General features: G+C 48.8%; 1 protein-coding gene across 2 annotated transcripts in view; it reads right to left on the reverse strand.

The window, feature by feature from the left end:
• DOCK1 (dedicator of cytokinesis 1) overlaps positions 1–22,457 on the reverse strand; it is a 649,074-nt gene that overhangs the window by 550,291 nt on the left and 76,326 nt on the right. For both annotated transcript variants that reach the window (XM_063962225.1, XM_063962224.1), the window contains exon 2: positions 16,437–16,520. In XM_063962225.1, the coding sequence (XP_063818295.1) occupies positions 16,437–16,520 (84 nt within the window). The remainder of the gene's footprint in view (positions 1–16,436; positions 16,521–22,457) is intronic.

Genomic DNA, 22,457 nt, shown 5'->3' on the forward strand with positions numbered 1-22,457 from the left:
TATAGTGAGGCTATTCTCAAACACGAATACTTGTGACTAGGAGACTCTAGGGGGTAATAATAGGATTTTACTTACCGGTAAATCTATTTCTCGTAGTCCGTAGAGGATGCTGGGGACTTCGTAAGGACCATGGGGAATAGACGGGCTCCGCAGGAGATAGGGCACTTTAAGAAAGCTTTGGATTCTGGGTGTGCACTGGCTCCTCCCTCTATGTCCCTCCTCCAGACCTCAGTTAGAGAAACTGTGCCCAGAGGAGACGGACAGTACGAGGAAAGGATTTTTGTAAATCTAAGGGCAAGATTCATACCAGCCACACCAATCACACCGTATAACTTGTGATAAACTACCCAGTTAACAGTATGAACAATAACATAGCCTCGGTTCAAACCCGATCAACTATAACATAACCCTTATGTCAGCAATAACTATATACAAGTCTTGCAGAAGGAGTCCGCACTTGGGACGGGAGCCCAGCATCCTCTACGGACTACGAGAAATAGATTTACCGGTAAGTAAAATCCAATTCTCTCTAACGTCCTAGAGGATGCTGGGGACTCCGTAAGGACCATGGGGATTATACCAAAGCTCCCAAACGGGCGGGAGAGTGCGGATGACTCTGCAGCACCGATTGAGCAAACAGGAGGTCCTCCTCAGCCAGGGTATCAAACTTATAGAACTTTGCAAAGGTGTTTGACCCCGACCAAGTAGCAGCTCGGCACAGTTGTAGTGCCGAGACCCCTCGGGCAGCCGCTCAAGAAGAGCCCACCTTCCTAGTGGAATGGGCCTTAACCGATTTAGGCAATGGCAATCCTGCCGTAGAATGCGCCTGCTGAATTGTGTTACAGATCCAGCGAGCAATTGTCTGCTTTGAAGCAGGAGCGCCAACCTTGTTGGCCGCATACAGAACAAAACAGAGCTTCAGTCTTCCTGATCCTAGCCGTTCTGGTCACGTAAATCTTCAAAGCCCTGACCACATCCAGGGACTCGGAGTCCACCAAGTCCCGTGTAGCCACAGGCACGACAATAGGTTGGTTCATATGAAAAGATGAGACCACCTTGGGCAGAAATGGAGGACGAGTCCTCAACTCTACACTATCCACGTGAAAAATCAGGTATGGGCTTTTATATGATAAAGCCGCTAATTCCGAAACACGCCTTGCAGAAGCTAAGGCCAACAACATGACCACTTTCCAAGTGAGGTATTTCAACTCCACTGTTTTGAGTGGTTCAAACCAAGGTGACTTGAGAAAACTTAATACCACGTTAAGATCCCAAGGCGCCACCGGAGGTACAAAGGGAGGCTGAATATGCAGCACTCTCTTCACAAAAGTCTGTACTTCAGGAAGAGAAGCCAATTTTCTTTGAAAGAAAATGGATAAGGCCGAAATTTGGACCTTTATGGACCCTAATTTTAGGCCCAAATTCACTCCCGTTTGAAGGAAGTGAAGCAGACGGCCCAAATGGAACTCCTCCGTAGGAGCAGCTCTGGCCTCACACCAAGAAACATATTTCCGCCATATACGGTGATAATGTTTCGATGTCACATCCTTCCTAGCCTTGATCAGGGTAGGAATGACCTCCTCTGGAATCCCTTTTTCAGCTAGGATCCGGCGTTCAACCGCCATGCCGTCAAACGCAGCCGCGGTAATTCTTGGAACAGACAGGGCCCCTGCTGCAGCAGGTCCTGCCTTAGAGGAAGAGGCCACGGATCTTCTGTGAGCAACTCTTTCAGATCCGGATACCAAGTCCTCCTTGGCCAATCTGGAACAATGAGAATTGTTCTGACCCTTCTTAGTCTTATTAATCTCAACACCTTGGGTATGAGAGGCAGAGGAGGAAACACATAGACCGATCTGAACACCCATGGTGTCACCAGAGCGTCTACCGCAACCGCCTGAGGGTCTCTTGACCTGGCGCAATACCTCTTTAGCTTTTTGTTGAGATGGGACGCCATCATGTCTATTTGAGGCAGTCCCCACCGATCAACGATCTGTGTGAAGACTTCTTGATGAAGTCCCCACTGTCCCGGATGCAGGTCGTGCCTGCTGAGGAAGTCCGCCTCCCAGTTGTCCACCCCCGGGATGAACACTGCTAATAGTGCGCTTACATGGCCTTCCGCCCAGCGCAGAATCTTGGTCGCCTCTGCCATGGCCACTCTGCTCCTTGTGCCGCCTTGGCGGTTTACATGAGCCACTGCCGTGATATTGTCCGACTGAATCAGAACCCGTTTGTTCTGAAGCCACTCCTCCGCCTGGCTTAGGGCGTTGTAAATGGCCCTTAACTCCAGGACATTGATGTGGAGACAAGTCTCTAGGCTTGACCAGAGACCTTGGAAATTTCTTCCCAGTGTGACAGCCCCCCAACCTCGGAGGCTCGCGTCCGCGGTCACCAGGATCCAGTCCTAAATGCCGAACCTGCGACCCTCTAGGAGGTGAGCACTGTGCAGCCACCACAGGAGAGATACCCTGGTCCTGGGAGACAGGGTGATCCGTTTCTGCATATGTAGATGGGACCCGGACCATTTGTCCAATAGGTCCCATAGTCCTCGCATGGAACCTGCCGAAGGGGATGGCCTCGTATGAAGCCACCATCTTCCCCAGAACCTTTGTGCAATGATGCACCGAAACCTTTTTTGGCTTTAAAAGGTTCCTGACCAGGGCTATGAGCTCCTGAGCCTTCTCCACCGGAAGAAAAACTCTTTTTTTTTGGTCTGTGTCTAGAATCAGGCCCAAAAAGGTCAGACGCGTTGCAGGTACTAGCTGGGATTTCGGTAAATTGAGAATCCAGCCGTGCATCTGCAACGTCTTCACGGACAGAGACAAGCTGTCTTCCCGAGATCTCGCCTTTATAAGGAGATCGTCCAAGTACGGGATAATTGTGACTCCCTGCTTGCGCAGGAGCACAATCATTTTCGCCATTACCTTGGTGAAAATTCTCGGGGCCGTGGAAAGACCAAACGGCAACGTCTGAAATTGGTAGTGACAATCCTGTACTGCAAATCTCAGAAACGCCTGGTGAGGGGGGAAAATCGGAACATGAAGGTACGCATCCTTTATGTCCAGGGACACCATCCAATCCCCTCCCTCCAGGCTGGCGATGACCATTCTGAGTGATTCCATTTTGAACTTGAACCTCTTCAAGTACAGGTTCAGGGATTTTAGATTTAGAATGGGTCTGACCGAACCGTCCGGTTTCGGTACCACAAACAGGGATGAATAATAACCCTCTCCTTGCTGGAGATGAGGAACCTTGATTATCACCTGTTGAATGTACAATTTGTGTATTGCCGCCAACACTAGCTCCCTCTCTGACGGGGAAGCCGGCAGAGCCAATTTGAAAAACCGGCGAGGGGGCATGTCTTCGAATTCCAGTCTGTATCCCTGGGAAACAATCTCTATTGCCCAGGGATCCACCTGTGATTGAACCCAGACGTGGCTGAAAAGACGAAGACGTGCCCCCACTTGATCTGACCCCCCCCGGAAAGCCCCAGCGTCATGCTGTGGACTTCGCGGAAGTAGGGGAGGACTTCTGCTCCTGGGAACTAGCTGAGTGCAGCTTTTATCCCTTGTCTTTACCTCTGGCAACGAAGGACGATCCTCGTACCTTCTTGTTTTTATTGGAACGAAAGGACTGCATTTGATAATGTATGTGGTACCTTCTTAGAATGCTGCTGGGGAACATAAGGTAAAAAAATAAGAATTTACTCACCAGTAATTCTATTTCTCGTAGTCCGTAGTGGATGCTGGGTACTCCGTAGGGACCATGGGGAATAGACGGGCTCCGCAGGAGACTGGGCACTCTTAAAAGAAAGATTAGGTACTATATCTGGTGTGCACTGGCTCCTCCCTCTATGCCCCTCCTCTAGACCTCAGTTAAGGAAACTGTGCCCGGAAGAGCTGACATTACTAGGAAAGGATTTGGAATCCAGGGTAAGACTCATACCAGCCACACCAATCACACTGTACAACTTGTGATAACCATACCCAGTTAACAGTATGAACAACAACTGAGCCTCAGTCAACAGATGGCTCAAAACAATAACCCTTTAGGTAAGCAATAACTATATACATGTATTGCAGAGAGTCCGCACTTTGGGACGGGCTCCCAGCATCCACTACGGACTACGAGAAATAGAATTACCGGTGAGTAAATTCTTATTTTCTCTGACGTCCTAGTGGATGCTGGGTACTCCGTAAGGACCATGGGGATTATACCAAAGCTCCCAAACGGGCGGGAGAGTGCGGACAACTCTGCAGCACCGAATGAGCAAAGGCAAGGTCCTCCTCAGCCAGGGTATCAAACTTGTAGAATTTAGCAAATGTGTTTGAACCCGACCAAGTAGCAGCTCGGCAAAGTTGTAAAGCCGAGACCCCTCGGGCAGCCGCCCAAGAAGAGCCCACCTTCCTCGTGTAATGGGTTTTTACAGATTTAGGATGCGGCAATCCTGCCGCAGAATGAGCTTGCTGAATCGTGTTACAGATCCAGCACGCAATAGTTTGCTTTGAAGCAGGAGCACCCAGCTTGTTGGGTGCATGCAGGATAAACAGCGAGTTAGTCTTCCTAACTCCAGCCGTCCTGGCTACCTAGATTTTCAAAGCCCTGACTACATCTAGTAACTTGGAGTCCTCCAAGTCCCGAGTAGCCGCAGGCACCACAATAGGTTGGTTCAAATGAAACGCTGATACCACCTTAGGGAGAAATTGGGGACGAGTCCTCAATTCTGCCCTGTCCATATGGAAGATCAGATAAGGGATTTACACGACAAAGCCGCCAATTCTGACACACGCCTAGCCGAAGCTAAGGCCAATAGCATGACCACTTTCCACGTGAGATATTTTAGTTCCACGGTCTTAAGTGGCTCAAAACAGTGGGATTTCAGGAAATCCAACACAACGTTAAGATCCCAAGGTGCCACTGGAGGCACAAAAGGGGGCTAAATATGCAGCACTCCCTTAACAAACGTATGAACTTCAGGTAGTGAAGCCAGTTCTTTTTGAAAGAAAATAGATAGGGCCGAAATCTGGACCTTTATGGATCCTAATTTTAGGCCCATAGTCACTCCTGACTGTAGGAAGTGCAGGAATCGACCCAGCTGGAATTCCTCTGTAGGGGCCTTCCTGGCCTCACACCAAGCAACATAATTTCGCCATATACGGTGATAATGTTGTGCTGTCACATCTTTCCTAGCCTTTATCAGCGTAGGAATCACTTCATCTGGAATGCCCTTTTCCGTTAGGATCCGGCGTTCAACCGCCATGCCGTCAAACGCAGCCGTGGTAAGTCTTGGAACAGACAGGGCCCCTGCTGTAACAGGTCCTGTCTGAGAGGCAGAGGCCATGGTTCCTCTGAGATCATTTCTTGTAGTTCTGGGTACCAAGTTCTTCTTGGCCAATCCGGAACGATGAGTATAGTTCTTACTCCTCTCTTTCTTACTATCCTCAGTACCTTGGGTATGAGAGGAAGAGGAGGGAACACATAAACCGACTGGTACACCCACGGTGTCCCTAGTGCGTCCACAGCTATCGCCTGAGGGTCTCTTGACCTGGCGCAATATTTTTTTTAGCTTTTTGTTGAGGCGGGACGCCATCATGTCCACCTGTGGCCGTTCCCAACGGTTTACAATCTGCGTGAAGACTTCTGGATGAAGTCCCCACTCTCCCGGGTGGAGGTCGTGCCTGCTGAGGAAGTCTGCTTCCCAGTTGTCCACTCCCGGAATGAACACTGCTGACAGTGCTAGCACGTGATTTTCCGCCCATCGGAGAATCCTTGTGGCTTCTGCCATCGCCATCCTGCTTCTTGTGCCGCCCTGGCGGTTTACATGGGCGACCGCCGTGATGTTGTCTGATTGAATCAGCACTGGTTGGTTTTGAAGCAGGGGCTCTGCTTGACTCAGGGCGTTGTAAATGGCCCTTAGTTCCAGTATATTTATGTGTAGTAAAGTCTCCTGACTTGACCACTGTCCCTGGAAGTTCCTTCCCTGAGTGACTGCCCCCCATCCTCGGAGGCTTGCGTCCGTGGTCACCAGGATCCAGTCCTGTATGCCGAATCTGCGGCCCTTGAGAAGATGAGCACTCTGCAGCCACCACAGCAGAGACACCCTGGCCCTTGGGGACAGGGTGATCAACCGATGCATCTGAAGATGCGATCCGGACCATTTGTCTAACAGATCCCACTGAAAGATCCTTGCATGGAACCTGCCAAAGGGAATTGCTTCGTAAGAAGCCACCATCTTTCCCAGGACTCGCGTGCAGTGATGCACCGACACCTGTTTTGGTTTCAGGAGGTCCCTGACCAGCGATGACAATTCCTGGGCCTTCTCCACCGGGAGAAACACCTTCTTCTGTTCTGTGTCCAGAATCATGCCCAGGAAGAGCAGACGCGTCGCAGGAATCAGCTGCGACTTTGAGATATTCAGAATCCAGCCGTGCTGTTGCAACACTTCCCGAGAAAGTGCCACGCTGACTAACAACTGCTCTCTGGACCTCGCCTTTATAAGGAGATCGTCCAAGTACGGGATAATTATAACTCCCTTCTTCCGAAGGAGTATCATCATTTCGTCCATTACCTTGGTAAATACCCTCGGTGCCGTGGACAGACCAAATGGCAACTTCTGGAATTGGTAATGACAGTCCTGTACCACAAACCTGAGGTACTCCTGGTGAGGTGGGTAAATGGGGACATGCAGATAAGCGTCCTTGATGTCCAGCGACACCATAAAATCCCCCTCTTCCAGGCTCGCAATAACCGCCCTGAGCGATTCCATTTTGAACTTGAACTTCCTTACATAAGTGTTCAAGGATTTCAAATTTAGAATGGGTCTCACCGAACCGTCTGGTTTCGGTACCACAAACATTGTGGAATAGTAACCCCATCCCTGTTGAAGGAGGGGAACCTTGATTATCACCTGCTGAAGGTACAGCTTGTGAATAGCCGCCAGCACTACCTCCCTTTCCCCTGGGAGCCGCTGGCAAGGCTGATTTGAGGTAACGGCGAGGGGGAGTCGCCTCGAACTCCAGCATGTATCCCTGAGATACCACTTGTAGAACCCAGAGATCCACCTGTGAGTGAACCCACTGGTCGCTGAAGTTCCGGAGACGCGCCCCCACCGCACCTGGCTCCACCTGTGGAGCCCCAGCATCATGCGGTGGACTTAGTGGAAGCAGGGGAGGATTTTTGTTCCTGGGAACTGGCTGTCTGGTGCAGCTTTTTCCCTCTACCCCTGCCTCTGGGCAGAGAGGATGCGCCTCTGACCCGCTTGCCTTTCTGAGGCCGAAAGGACTGTACTTGATAATACGGTGCTTTCTTAGGCTGTGAGGAAACCTGAGGTAAAAAAGTCGACTTCCCAGCTGTTGCTGTGGATACGAGGTCCGAGAGACCGTCCCCAAACAATTCCTCACCCTTATAAGGCAAAACCTCCATGTGCCTTTTAGAATCAGCATCACCTGTCCACTTCCGAGTCCATAATACTCTCCTGGCAGAAATGGACATTGCATTAATTCTAGATGCCAGCCGGCAAATGTCCCTCTGTGCATCCCTCATATACAAGACGTCCTTTATATGCTCTATGGTTAGCAAAATAGCATCCCTGTTGAGGGTATCAATGTTGTCTGACAGGGGATCAGACCATGCTGCTGCAGCACTACACATCCATGCTGAAGCAATAGCAGGTCTCAGTATAGTACCTGAGTGTGTACATACAGACTTCAGGATAGCCTCCTGCTTTCTATCTGCAGGCTCCTTTAGGGCGGCCTAATCCTGAGACGGCAATGCCACCCTTTTAGATAATCGTGTGAGCGCCTTGTCCACACTAGGGGATGTCTCCCAGCGTAACCTATCAGTAACATCTTAGAAATCACTAGTTTCTTATCAGGGGAACACCACGCTTCTTCACACAATTCATTTAATTCATCAGATGGGGGAAAAGTCACTGGCTGCTTTTTCTCCCCAAACATAATACCCTTTTTAGTGGTAACCGGGTTAATGTCAGAAATGTGCAATACATTTTTCATTGCCGTAATCATGCATCGGATGGCCCTTGTGGACTGTACATTTGTCTCATCCTCGTCTACACTGGAGTCAGACTCCGTGTCGACATCTGTGTCTGCCATCTGAGCTAGTGGGCGTTTTTGAGCCCCTGATGGCCTCTGAGACACCTGGGCAGGCGCGGGCTGAGATGCCGGCTGTCCCAAGGCTGTTACGTCATCGAACCTTTTATGTAAAGAGTTGACACTGTCGGTTAATACCTTCCACATATCCATCCACTCTGGGGGCGACATCACACTTATCGGCTCCTGCTCCGCCTCCACGTAGCCCTCCTCATCAAACATGTCGACACAGCCGTACCGACACACCGCACACACACAGGGAATGCTCTGACTGAGGACAGGACCCCACAAAGTCCTTTGGGGAGACAGAGAGAGAGTATGCCAGCACACACCACAGCGCTATATAACACAGGGATTTCCACTATACTGTGATTTTTCCCAATAGCTGCTAATACACAAATTGCGCCTACATTTATGTGCCCCCCCTCTCTTTTTTACCCTTGTCGTACTGGATACTGCAGGGGAGAGCCTGGGGAGCGTCCTTCCAGCGGAGCTGTGAAGAGAAAATGGCGCTGGCTGTGCTGAGGAAGATAGCCCCGCCCCCTCAGCGGCGGGCTTCTCCCGCTTTTTATAATGTTAATGGCGGGGGTTTTTGCACATATACAGTGTTATACACTGTATTATGTGCTAATTTACGCCCTGCACCCAACAGTTACCGGAGTGTGTGGTGTGCTATGCGAGCAATGACGTACAGCTGCAGTGCTGTGCGCTACCTTAATGAAGACAGGAGTCTTCAGCCGCCGTTTTTCATCTTTATCTTCCGTCTTCTGGCTCTGCAAGGGGGACGGCGGCGCGGCTCCGGGAACGGACGATCGAGGTCGGGCCCTGTGTTCGATCCCTCTGGAGCTAATGGTGTCCAGTAGCATTAGAAGCACAAGCTAGCTGCAAGCAGGTAGGTTTGTTTCTCTCCCCTCAGTCCCTCGTAGCAGTGAGTCTGTTGCCAGCAGATCTCACTGAAAATAAAAAACCTAACAAATATTTTCTTTTCTAGTGAACTCAGGAGAGCCCACTAGGTGCATCCAGCTCTGGCCGGGCACAGATTCTAACTGAGGTCTGGAGGAGGGGCATAGAGGGAGGAGTCAGTGCACACCAGATATAGTACCTAATCTTTCTTTTAAGAGTGCTCAGTCTCCTGCGGAGCCCGTCTATTCCCCATGGTCCTTACGGAGTACCCAGCATCCACTAGGATGTCAGAGAAATTTGATTTACCGGCCGTAGCAGTAGAGACTAGGTCCGAGAGGCCTTCTCCAAACAACTCCTCCCCCTTGTAAGGCAATGACTCCATATGCCGCTTTGAGTCCGCGTCTCCCGTCCACTGTCGGGTCCACAAGAGCCGCCTAGCAGAAATAGACAGAGTTTATTCTAGAGCTCTCTGAGCTCTGAGCATCCCTCATATACAAGGCAGCATCTCTGATATGCTCCATGGTCATTAGAATGGTATCCCTATCTAAGGTGTCCATTTCCGTAGATAAGGAGTCTGCCCATGCCACGACAGCACTACAAACCAAGGCCGACGCCATGGCCGGCCTAACTATAGTTCCTGAATGTGTGTAAATGTGCTTCATGGTAATTTCCTGCTTGCGATCAGCAGGATCCTTGAGGGAAGCAGTACCCGAAGAAGGCAGTGCCACCTTCTTGGATAAGCGTGTCAGCGCCTTGTCTACTTTAGGCGCAGATTCCCATCGTATCCGATCCTTCTGTGGAAAAGGATACACCATGAGAATCCTTTTGGGAACATGGAGTCTCCTATCCGGAGATTCCCAAGCCTTTTCGCATAATTCGCTTAGCTCAAATGAGGACGGAAACGTGACCTCAGGCTTTTTCCCTTTATACATGTGAACCCTCGTGTCAGGGACAGGGGGTTCCTCAGTGATATGCAAAACCTCTTTTATGGCAATAATCATGTAGCTAATACCTTTTGCCACCTTCGGCTGCAATTTTGCATCCTCATAGTCGACACTAGAGTCAGTATCTGTGTCGGTATCTGTGTCAGCGACCTGGGATATGGGGCGCTTTTGAGACCCTGAAGGTCCTGGCACCACAGGGACAGGCACGGACTGGCTACCTGACTGATCTCTAGCTTCAGCCTTGTCTAATCTTTTATGCAGAAGATTTACATTTGCATTCAAGACATTCAGCATATCCACCCAGTCCGGTGTCGGCGTTGTCGACGGCGACCTGACATTCAAGCACTCCCCCTCCACATTAAGCGAGCCTTCCTCATCAAACATGTCGACACACACGTACCGACACACTGCACACACCCAGGGAAACTTTTTCTGAAGACAGTATCCCCTGGAAGGCCCTTTGGAGAGACAGAGAGAGAGTATGCCAGCACACACCCCAGCGCAACAATCTGGAGACCAACACAGAATGCTTTTCCCCAGCAGCGCTGTATTATACTTTATCCGCCAATTATGTGCCCCCCTCTTTTTAAACTCCCTTCACCGTGTGTAAGCAGGGGAGAGTCCGGGGAGCTTCCTCTCAGCGCTCTGTGGAGAGAGAAATGGCGCTGGTGAGTGCTGAGGGAGAAGCCCCGCCCCCTCGGCGGCGGGCTTCTGTCCAGCTCAAAATCGTGTAAAATGGCGGGGGCTCAATTATATACATGTACAGTGGCCAGCTGTACATGTATATACCTATTTGCCATCTAAGAGGTGTTATTATTGCTGCCCAGGGCGCCCCCCCTGCGCCCTGCACCCATACAGTGACCGGAGTGTGTGAGGTGATGTGGAGCAATGACACACAGCTGCGGTGCTGTGCATTACCTCTGTGAAGCTGAAGGCTTCTGCCGCCTGAGACGTTTTCTTGCTTCTGTTCTTCTGGCTCTGTGAGGAGAACGGCGGCGTGGATCCGGGGGTGGACGCCCAGGACGAACCTGTGTTCACCCCCTCTGAAGCTAATGGTGTCCAATAGCCGAGGAAGCAGATCCTATCAGTTAAGTAGGTCTGCCCCTCTCTCCTCAGTCCCTCGATGCAGGGAGCCTGTTGCCAGCAGTGCTACCTGTGAAAAAGTAAAAATCCAAACAAAAATGCTTTCTGTAGCAAAGAACTCAAGAGAGCTCCCTGCAGTGCGCCCTTCATCCTCTGGGCACAGTGTAAAACTGAGGTCTGGAGGAGGGACATAGAGGGAGGAGCCGGTGCACACCCAGGGGTATATTTACTAAGCTCCCGATTTTGACCGAGATGCCGTTTTTTCATCAAAGTGTCATCTCGGTCAATCTCGGTCATTTACTAAACACTAATCACGGCAGTGATGAGGGCATTCGTAATTTTTTGCTAGTTCAGGTAAAAAATTACGAATGAATACACCATCGGTCAAATTACGCCTGTTTAGATACGAATCTCGGTCATTTACTAAGCAAAAAAACACAAAACACTGCCGTGAAAAATTACAATTCGCAAAAAAGTCCTAAAAAAAAACAGACCTGCTTTTTTTATTCGTGATTTGAGATGCATGCAGGGATCCATGAGATCCGTGCATGTATATCAATGGGAAGGGGTGGGAAAGTGTTTTTTGTTGTTAAAAAAAATTGCGTGGGGTCCCCCCTCCTAAGCATAACCAGCCTCGGGCTCTTTGAGCCGATCCTGGTTGCAGAAATATGGGGAAAAAAATGACAGGGGTTCCCCCATATTTAAGCAACCAGCATCGGGCTCTGCGCCTGGTCCTGGTCCCAAAAATACGGGGGACAAAAAGAGTAGGGGTCCCCCGTATTTTTAAAACCAGCACCGGGCTCCACTAGCTGGACAGATAATGCCACAGCCGGGGGTCACTTTTATACTGCGCCCTGCGGCCGTGGCATCAAAAATCCAACTAGTCACCCCTGGCCGGGGTACCCTGGGGGAGTGAGGACCCCTTCAATCAAGGGGTCCCCCCCCCCCAGCCACCCAAGGGCCAGGGGTGAAGCCCGAGGCTGTCCCCCCCCATCCAATGGGCTGCGGATGGGAGGGCTGATAGCCTTTGTTGAAAAATAAAAGATATTGTTTTTAGTAGCAGTACTACAAGTCCCAGCAAGCCTCCCCCGCATGCTGGTACTTGGAGAACCACAAGTACCAGCATGCGGCGGAAAAACTGGCCCGCTGGTACCTGTAGTACTATTACTAAAAAAATACCCAAAAAAACACAAGACACACACACCGTGAAAGTATAATTTTATTACATACACACATACATACATACTTACCTTAAGTTCCCACGCAGGTCGGTCCTCTTGTCCAGTAGAATCCAAGGGGTACCTGTTGAAAAAATTATACTCACGAGATCCAGTGGTCCAGGCTCCTCGGCAAATCCAGGGTTAATCCACGTACTTGAATAAAATAAAAAAACGCTGTCACGACCACGAACTGAAAGGTGACCCATGTTTGCACATGGGTCACCTTGCCCCGAATGCCAGAAACCCACTTTGCCTTCTGGCTAAGTGGGTTTCTTCAGCCAATCAGGGAGTGCCACGTTGTAGCACTCTCCTGATCAGCTGTGTGCTCCTGTCTTCACTGACAGGCAGCACGCGGCAGTGTTACAATGTAGCGCCTATGCGCTACATTGTAACCAATGATGGGAACTTTCTGCTCAGCGGTGACGTCACTTTAGGTCAACCGCAGGGCAGAAAGTTCCCATCATTGGTTACAATGTAGCGCATAGGCGCTACATTGTAACACTGCCGTGTGCTGCCTGTCAGTGAAGACAGGAGCACACAGCTGATCAGGAGAGTGCTACAACGTGGCACTCCCTGATTGGCTGAAGAAACCCACTTAGCCAGAAGGCAAAGTGGGTTTCTGGCATTCGGGGCAAGGTGACCCATGTGCAAACATGGGTCACCTTTCAGTTCGTGGTCGTGACAGCGTTTTTTTTATTTTATTCAAGTACGTGGATTAACCCTGGATTTGCCGAGGAGCCTGGACCACTGGATCTCGTGAGTATAATTTTTTCAACAGGTACCCCTTGGATTCTACTGGAGAAGAGGACCGACCTGCGTGGGAACTTAAGGTAAGTATGTATGTATGTGTGTATGTATTTAATAAAATTATACTTTCACGGTGTGCGTGTCTTGTGTTTTTTTGGGTATTTTTTTAGTAATAGTACTACAGGTACCAGCGGGCCAGTTTTTCCGCCGCATGCTGGTACTTGTGGTTCTCCAAGTACCAGCATGCGGGGGAGGCTTGCTGGGACTTGTAGTACTGCTACTAAAAACAATATCTTTTATTTTACAACAAAGGCTATCAGCCCTCCCATCCGCAGCCCATTGGATGGGGGGGGACAGCCTCGGGCTTCACCCCTGGCCCTTGGGTGGCTGGGGGGGGGGGACCCCTTGATTGAGGGGGTCCCCACTCCCCCAGGGTACCCCGGCCAGGGGTGACTAGTTGGATTTTTGATGCCACGGCCGCAGGGCACTATATAAAAGTGACCCCCGGCTGTGGCATTATCTGTCCAGCTAGTGGAGCCCGGTGCTGGTTTTAAAAATACGGGGGACCCCTACTCTTTTTGTCCCCCGTATTTTTGGGACCAGGACCAGGCGCAGAGCCCGATGCTGGTTGCTTAAATATGGGGGAACCCCTGTCATTTTTTTCCACATATTTCTGCAACCAGGATCGGCTCAAAGAGCCCGAGGCTGGTTATGCTTAGGAGGGGGGACCCCACGCATTTTTTTTTTAAAAATTACATTGTTTACTTTAAAAAAAAAAAAAAAAAAAACCCCAGCACGGATCACACAAATCCGGCCGAGATTGATTGTAAAAAAAAACGGCAGTGTTTTGCTAATCACTGCCGTTAAATTAGGTAAAAAAACACGAATGACATCGACATCGGAAGCAAAGAAAAACACGAATACGACAGCTTAGTAAATTAGTCGTAATCCATTCAAAAAGTTGCAGTTTTACACTGTCGATGTCATTCGTGATTGAACTTTGACCTTTTTTCGGAAATTACGAATCTTAGTAAATAAACCCCCCAGAATCCAAAGCTTTCTTAAAGTGCCCTATCTCCTGCGGAGCCTGTCTATTCCCCATGGTCCTTACGGAGTCCCCAGCATCCTCTAGGACGTTAGAGAAATGGCAACATAAAAGGATGGCTCTTCAGGTGTATTCGTTCTCAAATGTGCAGGGTAAATTAACAAAAGCCCATGAAAACTAACATCCTTTAGACACTATTTACTGTTCATTAAGCACACACCTCCGTTTACCTTTTAGAAAGGTGGAGTCCAAGCAGAAACGCGTTAGGTGAAGGATTTAAGGAATACAGTGGTGACTGTAAATTATACTCTCTCATTTGGATTTCTAAAAGGATAATATAAGCTTGGATTATTCTTTCAAACTCTTACCAACAAAGGGGCGTTTCCGCTCCTTATCAAGAAACCTGACACCGGTTTCCAATAACCTGAAAGAGTATGATCTACATCATATTGCCACCGGAACTGCTATGTTAGCCATTTGGATTCCAGATAAGAGTCCTAAACGTTCACCCACGTTTAAAGACAAATTATTTCAAATGTTTAAACTTGAATGGACTGAAACTACACTTCACAAGGACTCCCAAATTGAAAACTTCTTTTCAGTGTGGGAAAGTTATAGACACCTTACCCATTAAAACTAGACAGCAAATACATAAATGTTTTCGTATGACCCTTTGGTATGAAACTAGAATATTCATACAGGGTCCACCGGTCACCTTAAAGTTAAAACATGGCGGATGGCGTGGACACGCATGGCTTTACCCCCCCCCCTTTCTCTTTACCCCCTTTTTTCTCTCTTTACCCTTTCTACCTCTTAAGGGGGGTACACACGGAGCGATAATCTAAGCAATCTGACTAGATTGCTTAGATTTTCAGCAACATCGCTCCGTGTGTAGCCCCCTCAGCGATAGCGATGCGCGGCCTCGCACATCGCTACTGCTAGATTGGCCTGCATGCAGGCCAATCTAGCGGGTCGCTCACTTCACCCGCTGGGTAAAATGAGCGGCCCCCCCGTCTCCCCCCGCACGCTCAGCACAGATCGCGCTGTGCTGAGCGCCGGGAGAGATGTGTGCTGAGCGGTTCGCTCAGCACACATCTCTCCCAAATCGGGCCGTGAGTACTGGCCTTAAATTCAAGAAGACTCTAATCTACTATCATCTATTAGGTCCTAATTAATCACAACAAAAACAACCCAGAGACTGTATTTGTAAAACAAGATTTGTCATTTATTGATATATAATGTTAGCAATATCCTCTTACAACATGAAAATCACTGTATATGTCTATGCTGTTGGGTGTAGTATGGTATGCCGGCGGCCGGGATCCCGGCGACCAGCATACCGGCGCCGGGAGCCCGACCGCCAGCATACCGACAGCGTGGCGAGCTCAAATGAGTACCTTGCGGAAGGTATTCTCCCTCTAGGGGGGGTCGTGGACCCCCACGAGGGAGAATATCTGTCGGTATGCCGTGTGTCGGAATTCCGACGCCAGTATACTGTGCGCCGGGATCCCGACATTTGGCAACCTGAAGACCACCCATGCTGTTATATCGGAAGGAAGAAAATGTTAGAAAATGAATGCAATGGTTCATTGTATTGCTCAACGTTGACATTCCTTGTACAATTTTCAATAAAAAACACATTTGCAAAAAAAAAAAAAAAGTTCCAGAAAATTAACAAGACTTTGGGCATGATGTATCATTTGACTCTAACACAATTTCCTTTCTAAAATGATCTCAGTTATAGCGCATATTGCGCCCATAGTAATCAGGTTTAGCTGTGTAAAGGGTTGGGTACCTCGCTACTCCGGGGGTAGCGAGCTGAAATAATGATACAACGTCCCTGAGGGTGTAAACAGAACGAGTGTGGAAAGGGGTGAAAAGAACTGAATCCCGCCCTTTGAATGATTATTGTAGCAGTCTAGAATTATTCTAAAGTACAATAGTAATTGCATTAATGGGCTAGTTCCATATTTGTGGACTTCCTTTTTTACATGATTCTATTTATGGTGGACTATCGCTATTAAATTCTGGGCACATAGTTGCTCCTAATAAATTAATTTAGAACACTGTGAATTTTAGGTTCATTGGTATAATTAAAAACTGTGTGTACATATTAAAATCATTATATATTTTTTTAACCAAGTCAATGCGGAGATTTTAACATAGTTGTTAGTACAGGGATTAGTTCTCTACAGCTGGTTCATAAACAATGTCAATAGTATAGCTTTAATCACAATGTTAAAACATGATTTCAATTATTTAGCATTAGTAATGCACAGTGTAACAGTCGACAAATCAACTACGTCTCCATTCTATAATTTCCATCACTGGCCGCTGTCTCAGAATAGTCTGTATAAAGTGGATGGGACACACAAAATGTGGCACTCACCTTCATGCGTCTCCAGTATGTGCACTGTATCCCCAATGTACAAGTTCAGCTCATCCGGTACTCTAGAATCATAGTTGTACAGTGCTAGAAACAAAACACAAATTATGCAGTTAGGTACTTGTTACAATACAGTTACAATACAATTGTTATTGCAATCGGTAAAAAAAACATGTTTTTACAGGCGAAATTCCTTTGTGCAAACACACAATTGCAGTAAAATAGCAACGTCACTAACATTGTAATGCTCACAGAGGAATACCCATGTCTATAACATAGCTTGCACAAAGCACCAACTAAAGTGTTTCCTGCCACAAGAATATGCTCTATTGCAGTGGTCAGGGAACAGAGGTAAAATTACCCCAAATGGGTAAAAATAAGAATTTACTTACCGATAATTCTATTTCTCGTAGTCCGTAGTGGATGCTGGGGACTCCGTCAGGACCATGGGGAATAGCGGCTCCGCAGGAGACAGGGCACAAAAGCAAGCTTTTAGGATCACATGGTGTGTACTGGCTCCTCCCCCTATGACCCTCCTCCAAGCCTCAGTTAGGTACTGTGCCCGGACGAGCGTACACAATAAGGAAGGATCTTGAATCCCGGGTAAGACTCATACCAGCCACACCAATCACACCGTACAACTTGTGATCTGAACCCAGTTAACAGTATGATAACAAAGAAGTAGCCTCTTAACAAAGATGGCTCACAACAATAATAACCCGATTTTCGTAACAATAACTATGTACAAGTAATGCAGACAATCCGCACTTGGGATGGGCGCCCAGCATCCACTACGGACTACGAGAAATAGAATTATCGGTAAGTAAATTCTTATTTTCTCTAACGTCCTAGTGGATGCTGGGGACTCCGTCAGGACCATGGGGATTATACCAAAGCTCCCAAACGGGCGGGAGAGTGCGGATGACTCTGCAGCACCGAATGAGAGAACTCCAAGTCCTCTTTAGCCAGAGTATCAAATTTGTAAAATTTTACAAACGTGTTCTCCCCTGACCACGTAGCTGCTCGGCAAAGTTGTAATGCCGAGACCCCTCGGGCAGCCGCCCAAGATGAGCCCACCTTCCTTGTGGAGTGGGCTTTTACAGTTTTAGGCTGTGGCAGGCCTGCCACAGAATGTGCAAGTTGAATTGTGCTACAGATCCAACGAGCAATCGTCTGCTTAGACGCAGGAGCACCCATCTTGTTGGGTGCATACAAGATAAACAACGAGTCAGATTTTCTGACTCCAGCTGTCCTTGAAATATATATTTTCAATGCTCTGACAACGTCCAGTAACTTGGAGTCCTCCAAGTCGCTAGTAGCCGCAGGCACCACAATAGGCTGGTTCAAGTGAAAAGCCGAAACCACCTTAGGGAGAAAATGAGGACGTGTCCGCAGTTCTGCCCTGTCCGAATGGAAAATCAGATATGGGCTTTTGTACGATAAAGCCGCCAACTCTGAAACTCTCCTGGCTGAAGCCAGGGCCAATAGCATGGTTACTTTCCATGTAAGATACTTCAAATCTACCGATTTGAGAGGCTCAAACCAATGAGATTTGAGAAATTCCAAAACTACGTTTAGATCCCACGGTGCCACTGGAGGCACAATTGGGGGTTGTATATGTAGTACACCCTTGACAAAAGTTTGTACTTCAGGCACTGAAGCCAATTCTTTTTGGAAGAAGATTGATAAGGCCGAAATTTGAACTTTAATAGACCCCAATTTTAGGCCCACAGACAATCCTGCCTGCAGGAAATGTAGGAATCGACCCAATTGAAATTCTTCCGTTGGGGCCTTCTTGGCCTCACACCACGCAACATATTTTCTCCAAATGCGGTGATAATGTTGTGCGGTCACTTCCTTCCTAGCTTTAATCAAGGTAGGAATAACTTCCTCTGGAATGCCCTTTTCTTTTAGAATCCGGCGTTCAACCGCCATGCCGTCAAACGCAGTCGCGGTAAGTCTTGGAACATACAAGGTCCCTGCTGAAGCAGATCCCTTCTTAGAGGTAGAGGCCACGGATCTTCCGTGAGCATCTCTTGAAGTTCCGGATACCAAGTTCTTCTTGGCCAATCCGGAGCCACTAGTATTGTTCTTACTCCCCTTTTCCGTATAATTCTCAGTACCTTTGGTATGAGAGGCAGAGGAGGAAACACATACACTGACTGGTACACCCACGGTGTTACCAGAGCGTCCACAGCTATTGCCTGAGTGTCTCTTGACCTGGCGCAATATCTGTCCAGTTTTTTGTTGAGGCGAGACGCCATCATGTCCACCTTTGGTTTTTCCCAATGGTTCACAATCATGTGGAAAACTTCCGGATGAAGTCCCCACTCTCCCGGGTGAAGGTCGTGTCTGCTGAGGAAGTCTGCTTCCCAGTTGTCCACTCCCGGGATGAACACTGCTGACAGTGCTATGACATGATTTTCCGCCCAGCGAAGAATCCTTGCAGCTTCTGTCATTGCTCTTCTGCTTCTCGTGCCGCCTTGTCTGTTTACGTGGGCGACTGCCGTGATGTTGTCCGACTGGATCAACACCGGCTGACCCTGAAGCAGCGGTTTCGCCAAGCTTAGAGCATTGTAGATTGCTCTTAGCTCTAGTATATTTATGTGAAGAGACGTCTCCAGGTTTGACCATACACCCTGGAAGTTTCTTCCCTGTGTGACTGCTCCCCAGCCCCGTAGGCTGGCATCCGTAGTCACCAGGACCCAGTCCTGTATGCCGAACCTGCGGCCCTCTAACAGATGGGCACTCTGCAACCACCACAGGAGAGACAACCTTGTCCTTGGTGACAGTGTTATCCGCTGATGCATGTGCAGATGCGATCCGGACCATTTGTCCAGCAGATCCCACTGAAATATTCGTGCATGGAATCTGCCGAATGGAATTGCTTCGTAAGAAGCCACCATCTTTCCCAGGACTCTTGTGCATTGATGTACTGACACATTTCCTGGTTTTAGGAGGTTCCTGACAAGTTCGGATAACTCCCTTGCTTTCTCCTCCGGGAGAAACACCTTTTTCTGAACCGTGTCCAGAATCATTCCCAGGAACAGCAGACGTGTTGTCGGGGACAATTGAGATTTTGGAAGATTCAGAATCCACCCGTGTTGTTGAAGCACTACTTGGGTTAGTGCTACACCGACTTCCAGCTGTTCTCTGGACTTTGCCCTTATCAAGAGATCGTCCAAGTAAGGGATAATTAATACGCCTTTTCTTCGTAGAAGAACCATCATTTCGGTCATTACCTTGGTAAAGACCCGAGGTGCCGTGGACAACCCAAACGGCAGCGTTTGAAACTGATAATGACAGTCTTGTATCACGAACCTGAGATACCCTTGGTGTGAGGGGTAAATTGGGACATGCAGATAAGCATCTTTTATGTCCAGGGACACCATGAAGTCCCCTTCTTCCAGATTCGCTATCACTGCTCTTAGTGACTCCATCTTGAACTTGAATTTCTGTATGTACAGGTTCAAGGATTTCAGATTTAGAATAGGTCTTACCGAACCGTCCGGCTTCGGTACCACAAATAGTGTGGAATAATACCCCTTTCCCTGCTGTAGGAGGGGTACCTTGACTATCACCTGCTGAGAATACAGCTTGTGAATGGCTTCCAATACCGTCGCCCTTTCTGAGGGAGACGTTGGTAAAGCAGACTTTAGGAAACGGCGAGGGGGAGATCTTTCGAATTCCAACATGTAACCCTGAGATACTATCTGCAGGATCCACGGGTCCACCTGTGAGCGAGCCCACTGATTGCTGAAAATCTTTAGTCGACCCCCCACCGCTCCTGAGTCCGCTTGTAAAGCCCCAGCGTCATGCTGATGGCTTTGTAGAACCCGGGGCGGGCTTCTGGTCCTGGGCAGGGGCTGCTTGCTGCCCTCTCTTACCCTTTCCTCTGCCTCGTGGCAGATAAGACTGTCCTTTTGCCCGCTTGTTTTTATAGGAGCGAAAGGACTGCGGCTGAAAAGACGGTGTCTTTTTCTGTTGGGAGGGGGTCTGAGGTAAAAAAGTGGATTTGCCGGCAGTTGCCGTGGCCACCAGATCCGATAGACCAACCCCAAATAATTCCTCTCCTTTATATGGCAATACTTCCATATGCCTTTTGGAATCCGCATCACCTGACCACTGTCGCGTCCATAAACTTCTTCTGGCAGATATGGACATCGCACTTACTCTCGATGCCAGAGTGCAAACATCCCTCTGAGCATCTCGCATATAAAGAAACGCATCCTTTAATTGCTCTAGAGTCAATAAAATACTGTCCCTATCCAGGGTATCAATATTTTCAGTCAGGGAATCCAACCACACTACCCCAGCACTGCACATCCAGGCTGAGGCTATTGCTGGTCGGAGTATAACACCAGTATGCGTGTATATACTCTTCAGGGTAGTTTCCAGCCTCCTATCTGCTGGATCCTTGAGGGCGGCCGTATCTGGAGACGGCAACGCCACTTGTTTTGATAAACGTGTGAGCGCTTTATCCACCCTAGGGGGTGTTTCCCAGCGCGCCCTAACCTCTGGTGGGAAAGGGTATAATGCCAATAACTTCTTAGAAATTAGCAGTTTTCTATCTGGGTTAACCCACGCTTCATCACACACGTCATTCAATTCCTCTGATTCTGGAAAAGCTACAGGTAGTTTTTTCACCCCCCACATAATACCCCTTTTTGAGGTACCTGCAGTATCAGAGATCTGCAAAGCCTCCTTCATTGCCGTGATCATATAACGTGTGGCCCTATTGGAAAATACGTTTGTTTCTTCACCGTCGACACTAGATTCATCTGTGTCGGTACCTGTGTCGACTGACTGAGGTAAGGGACGTTTTACAGCCCCTGACGGTGTCTGAGACGCCTGAGCAGGTACTAACTGGTTTTCCGGCCGTCTCATTTCGTCAACTGACTTTTGTAATGTACTAACATTATCACGTAATTCCATAATTAAAGCCATCCATTCCGGTGTCGACTCCCTAGGGGGTGACATCACCATTACCGGCAATTGCTCCGCCTCCACACCAACATCGTCCTCATACATGTCGACACACACGTACCGACACACAGCAGACACACAGGGAATGCTCTTATCGAAGACAGCCCCCCACTAGCCCTTTGGGGAGACAGAGGGAGAGTTTGCCAGCACACACCAAAAGCGCTATAAAATGTATATAAACAACCCTAAAAGGTGTTGTTTTTGTTATATGCGCTTTAAATATACAAATATCGCCAAAATATGCCCCCCTTCTCTTTGTTACCCTGTTTCTGTAGTGCAGTGCAGGGGAGAGTCCTGGGAGCCTTCCTCACAGCGGAGCTGAGCAGGAAAATGGCGCTGTGTGCTGAGGAGAATAAGCCCCGCCCCCTTTTCGGCGGGCTTTTCTCCCGGGTTTTGAGATATCTGGCCTGGGTTAAATACATACATATAGCCTCAATGGCTATATGTGATGTATTCTTTGCCATCAAAGGTATTAAATATTGCTGCCCAGGGCGCCCCCAGCAGCGCCCTGCACCCTCCGTGACCGTTCAGTGTGAAGTGTGTAGCAACAATGGCGCACAGCTGCAGTGCTGTGCGCTACCTTCATGAAGGCTGAAGAGCCTTCTGCCGCCTGTTTCCGGACCCTCGATCTTCAGCATCTGTAAGGGGGATCGGCGGCGCGGCTCCGGGACGAACCCCAGGGTGACCTGTGTTCCGACTCCCTCTGAAGCTATGTCCAGTAGCCTAAGACTCCAATCCATCCTGCACGTAGGTGAGTTGAAAATCTCTCCCCTAAGTCCCTCGATGCAGTGAGCCTGTTGCCAGCAGGACTCACTGAAAATAATAAACCTAAAAACTTTTTCTAAGCAGCTCTTTAGGAGAGCCACCTAGATTGCACCCTGCTCGGACGGGCACAAAAACCTAACTGAGGCTTGGAGGAGGGTCATAGGGGGAGGAGCCAGTACACACCATGTGATCCTAAAAGCTTGCTTTTGTGCCCTGTCTCCTGCGGAGCCGCTATTCCCCATGGTCCTGACGGAGTCCCCAGCATCCACTAGG

The sequence above is a fragment of the Pseudophryne corroboree genome, chromosome 3 (genome assembly GCF_028390025.1).
Source record: "Pseudophryne corroboree isolate aPseCor3 chromosome 3, aPseCor3.hap2, whole genome shotgun sequence".
Taxonomy (NCBI): domain Eukaryota; kingdom Metazoa; phylum Chordata; class Amphibia; order Anura; family Myobatrachidae; genus Pseudophryne; species Pseudophryne corroboree.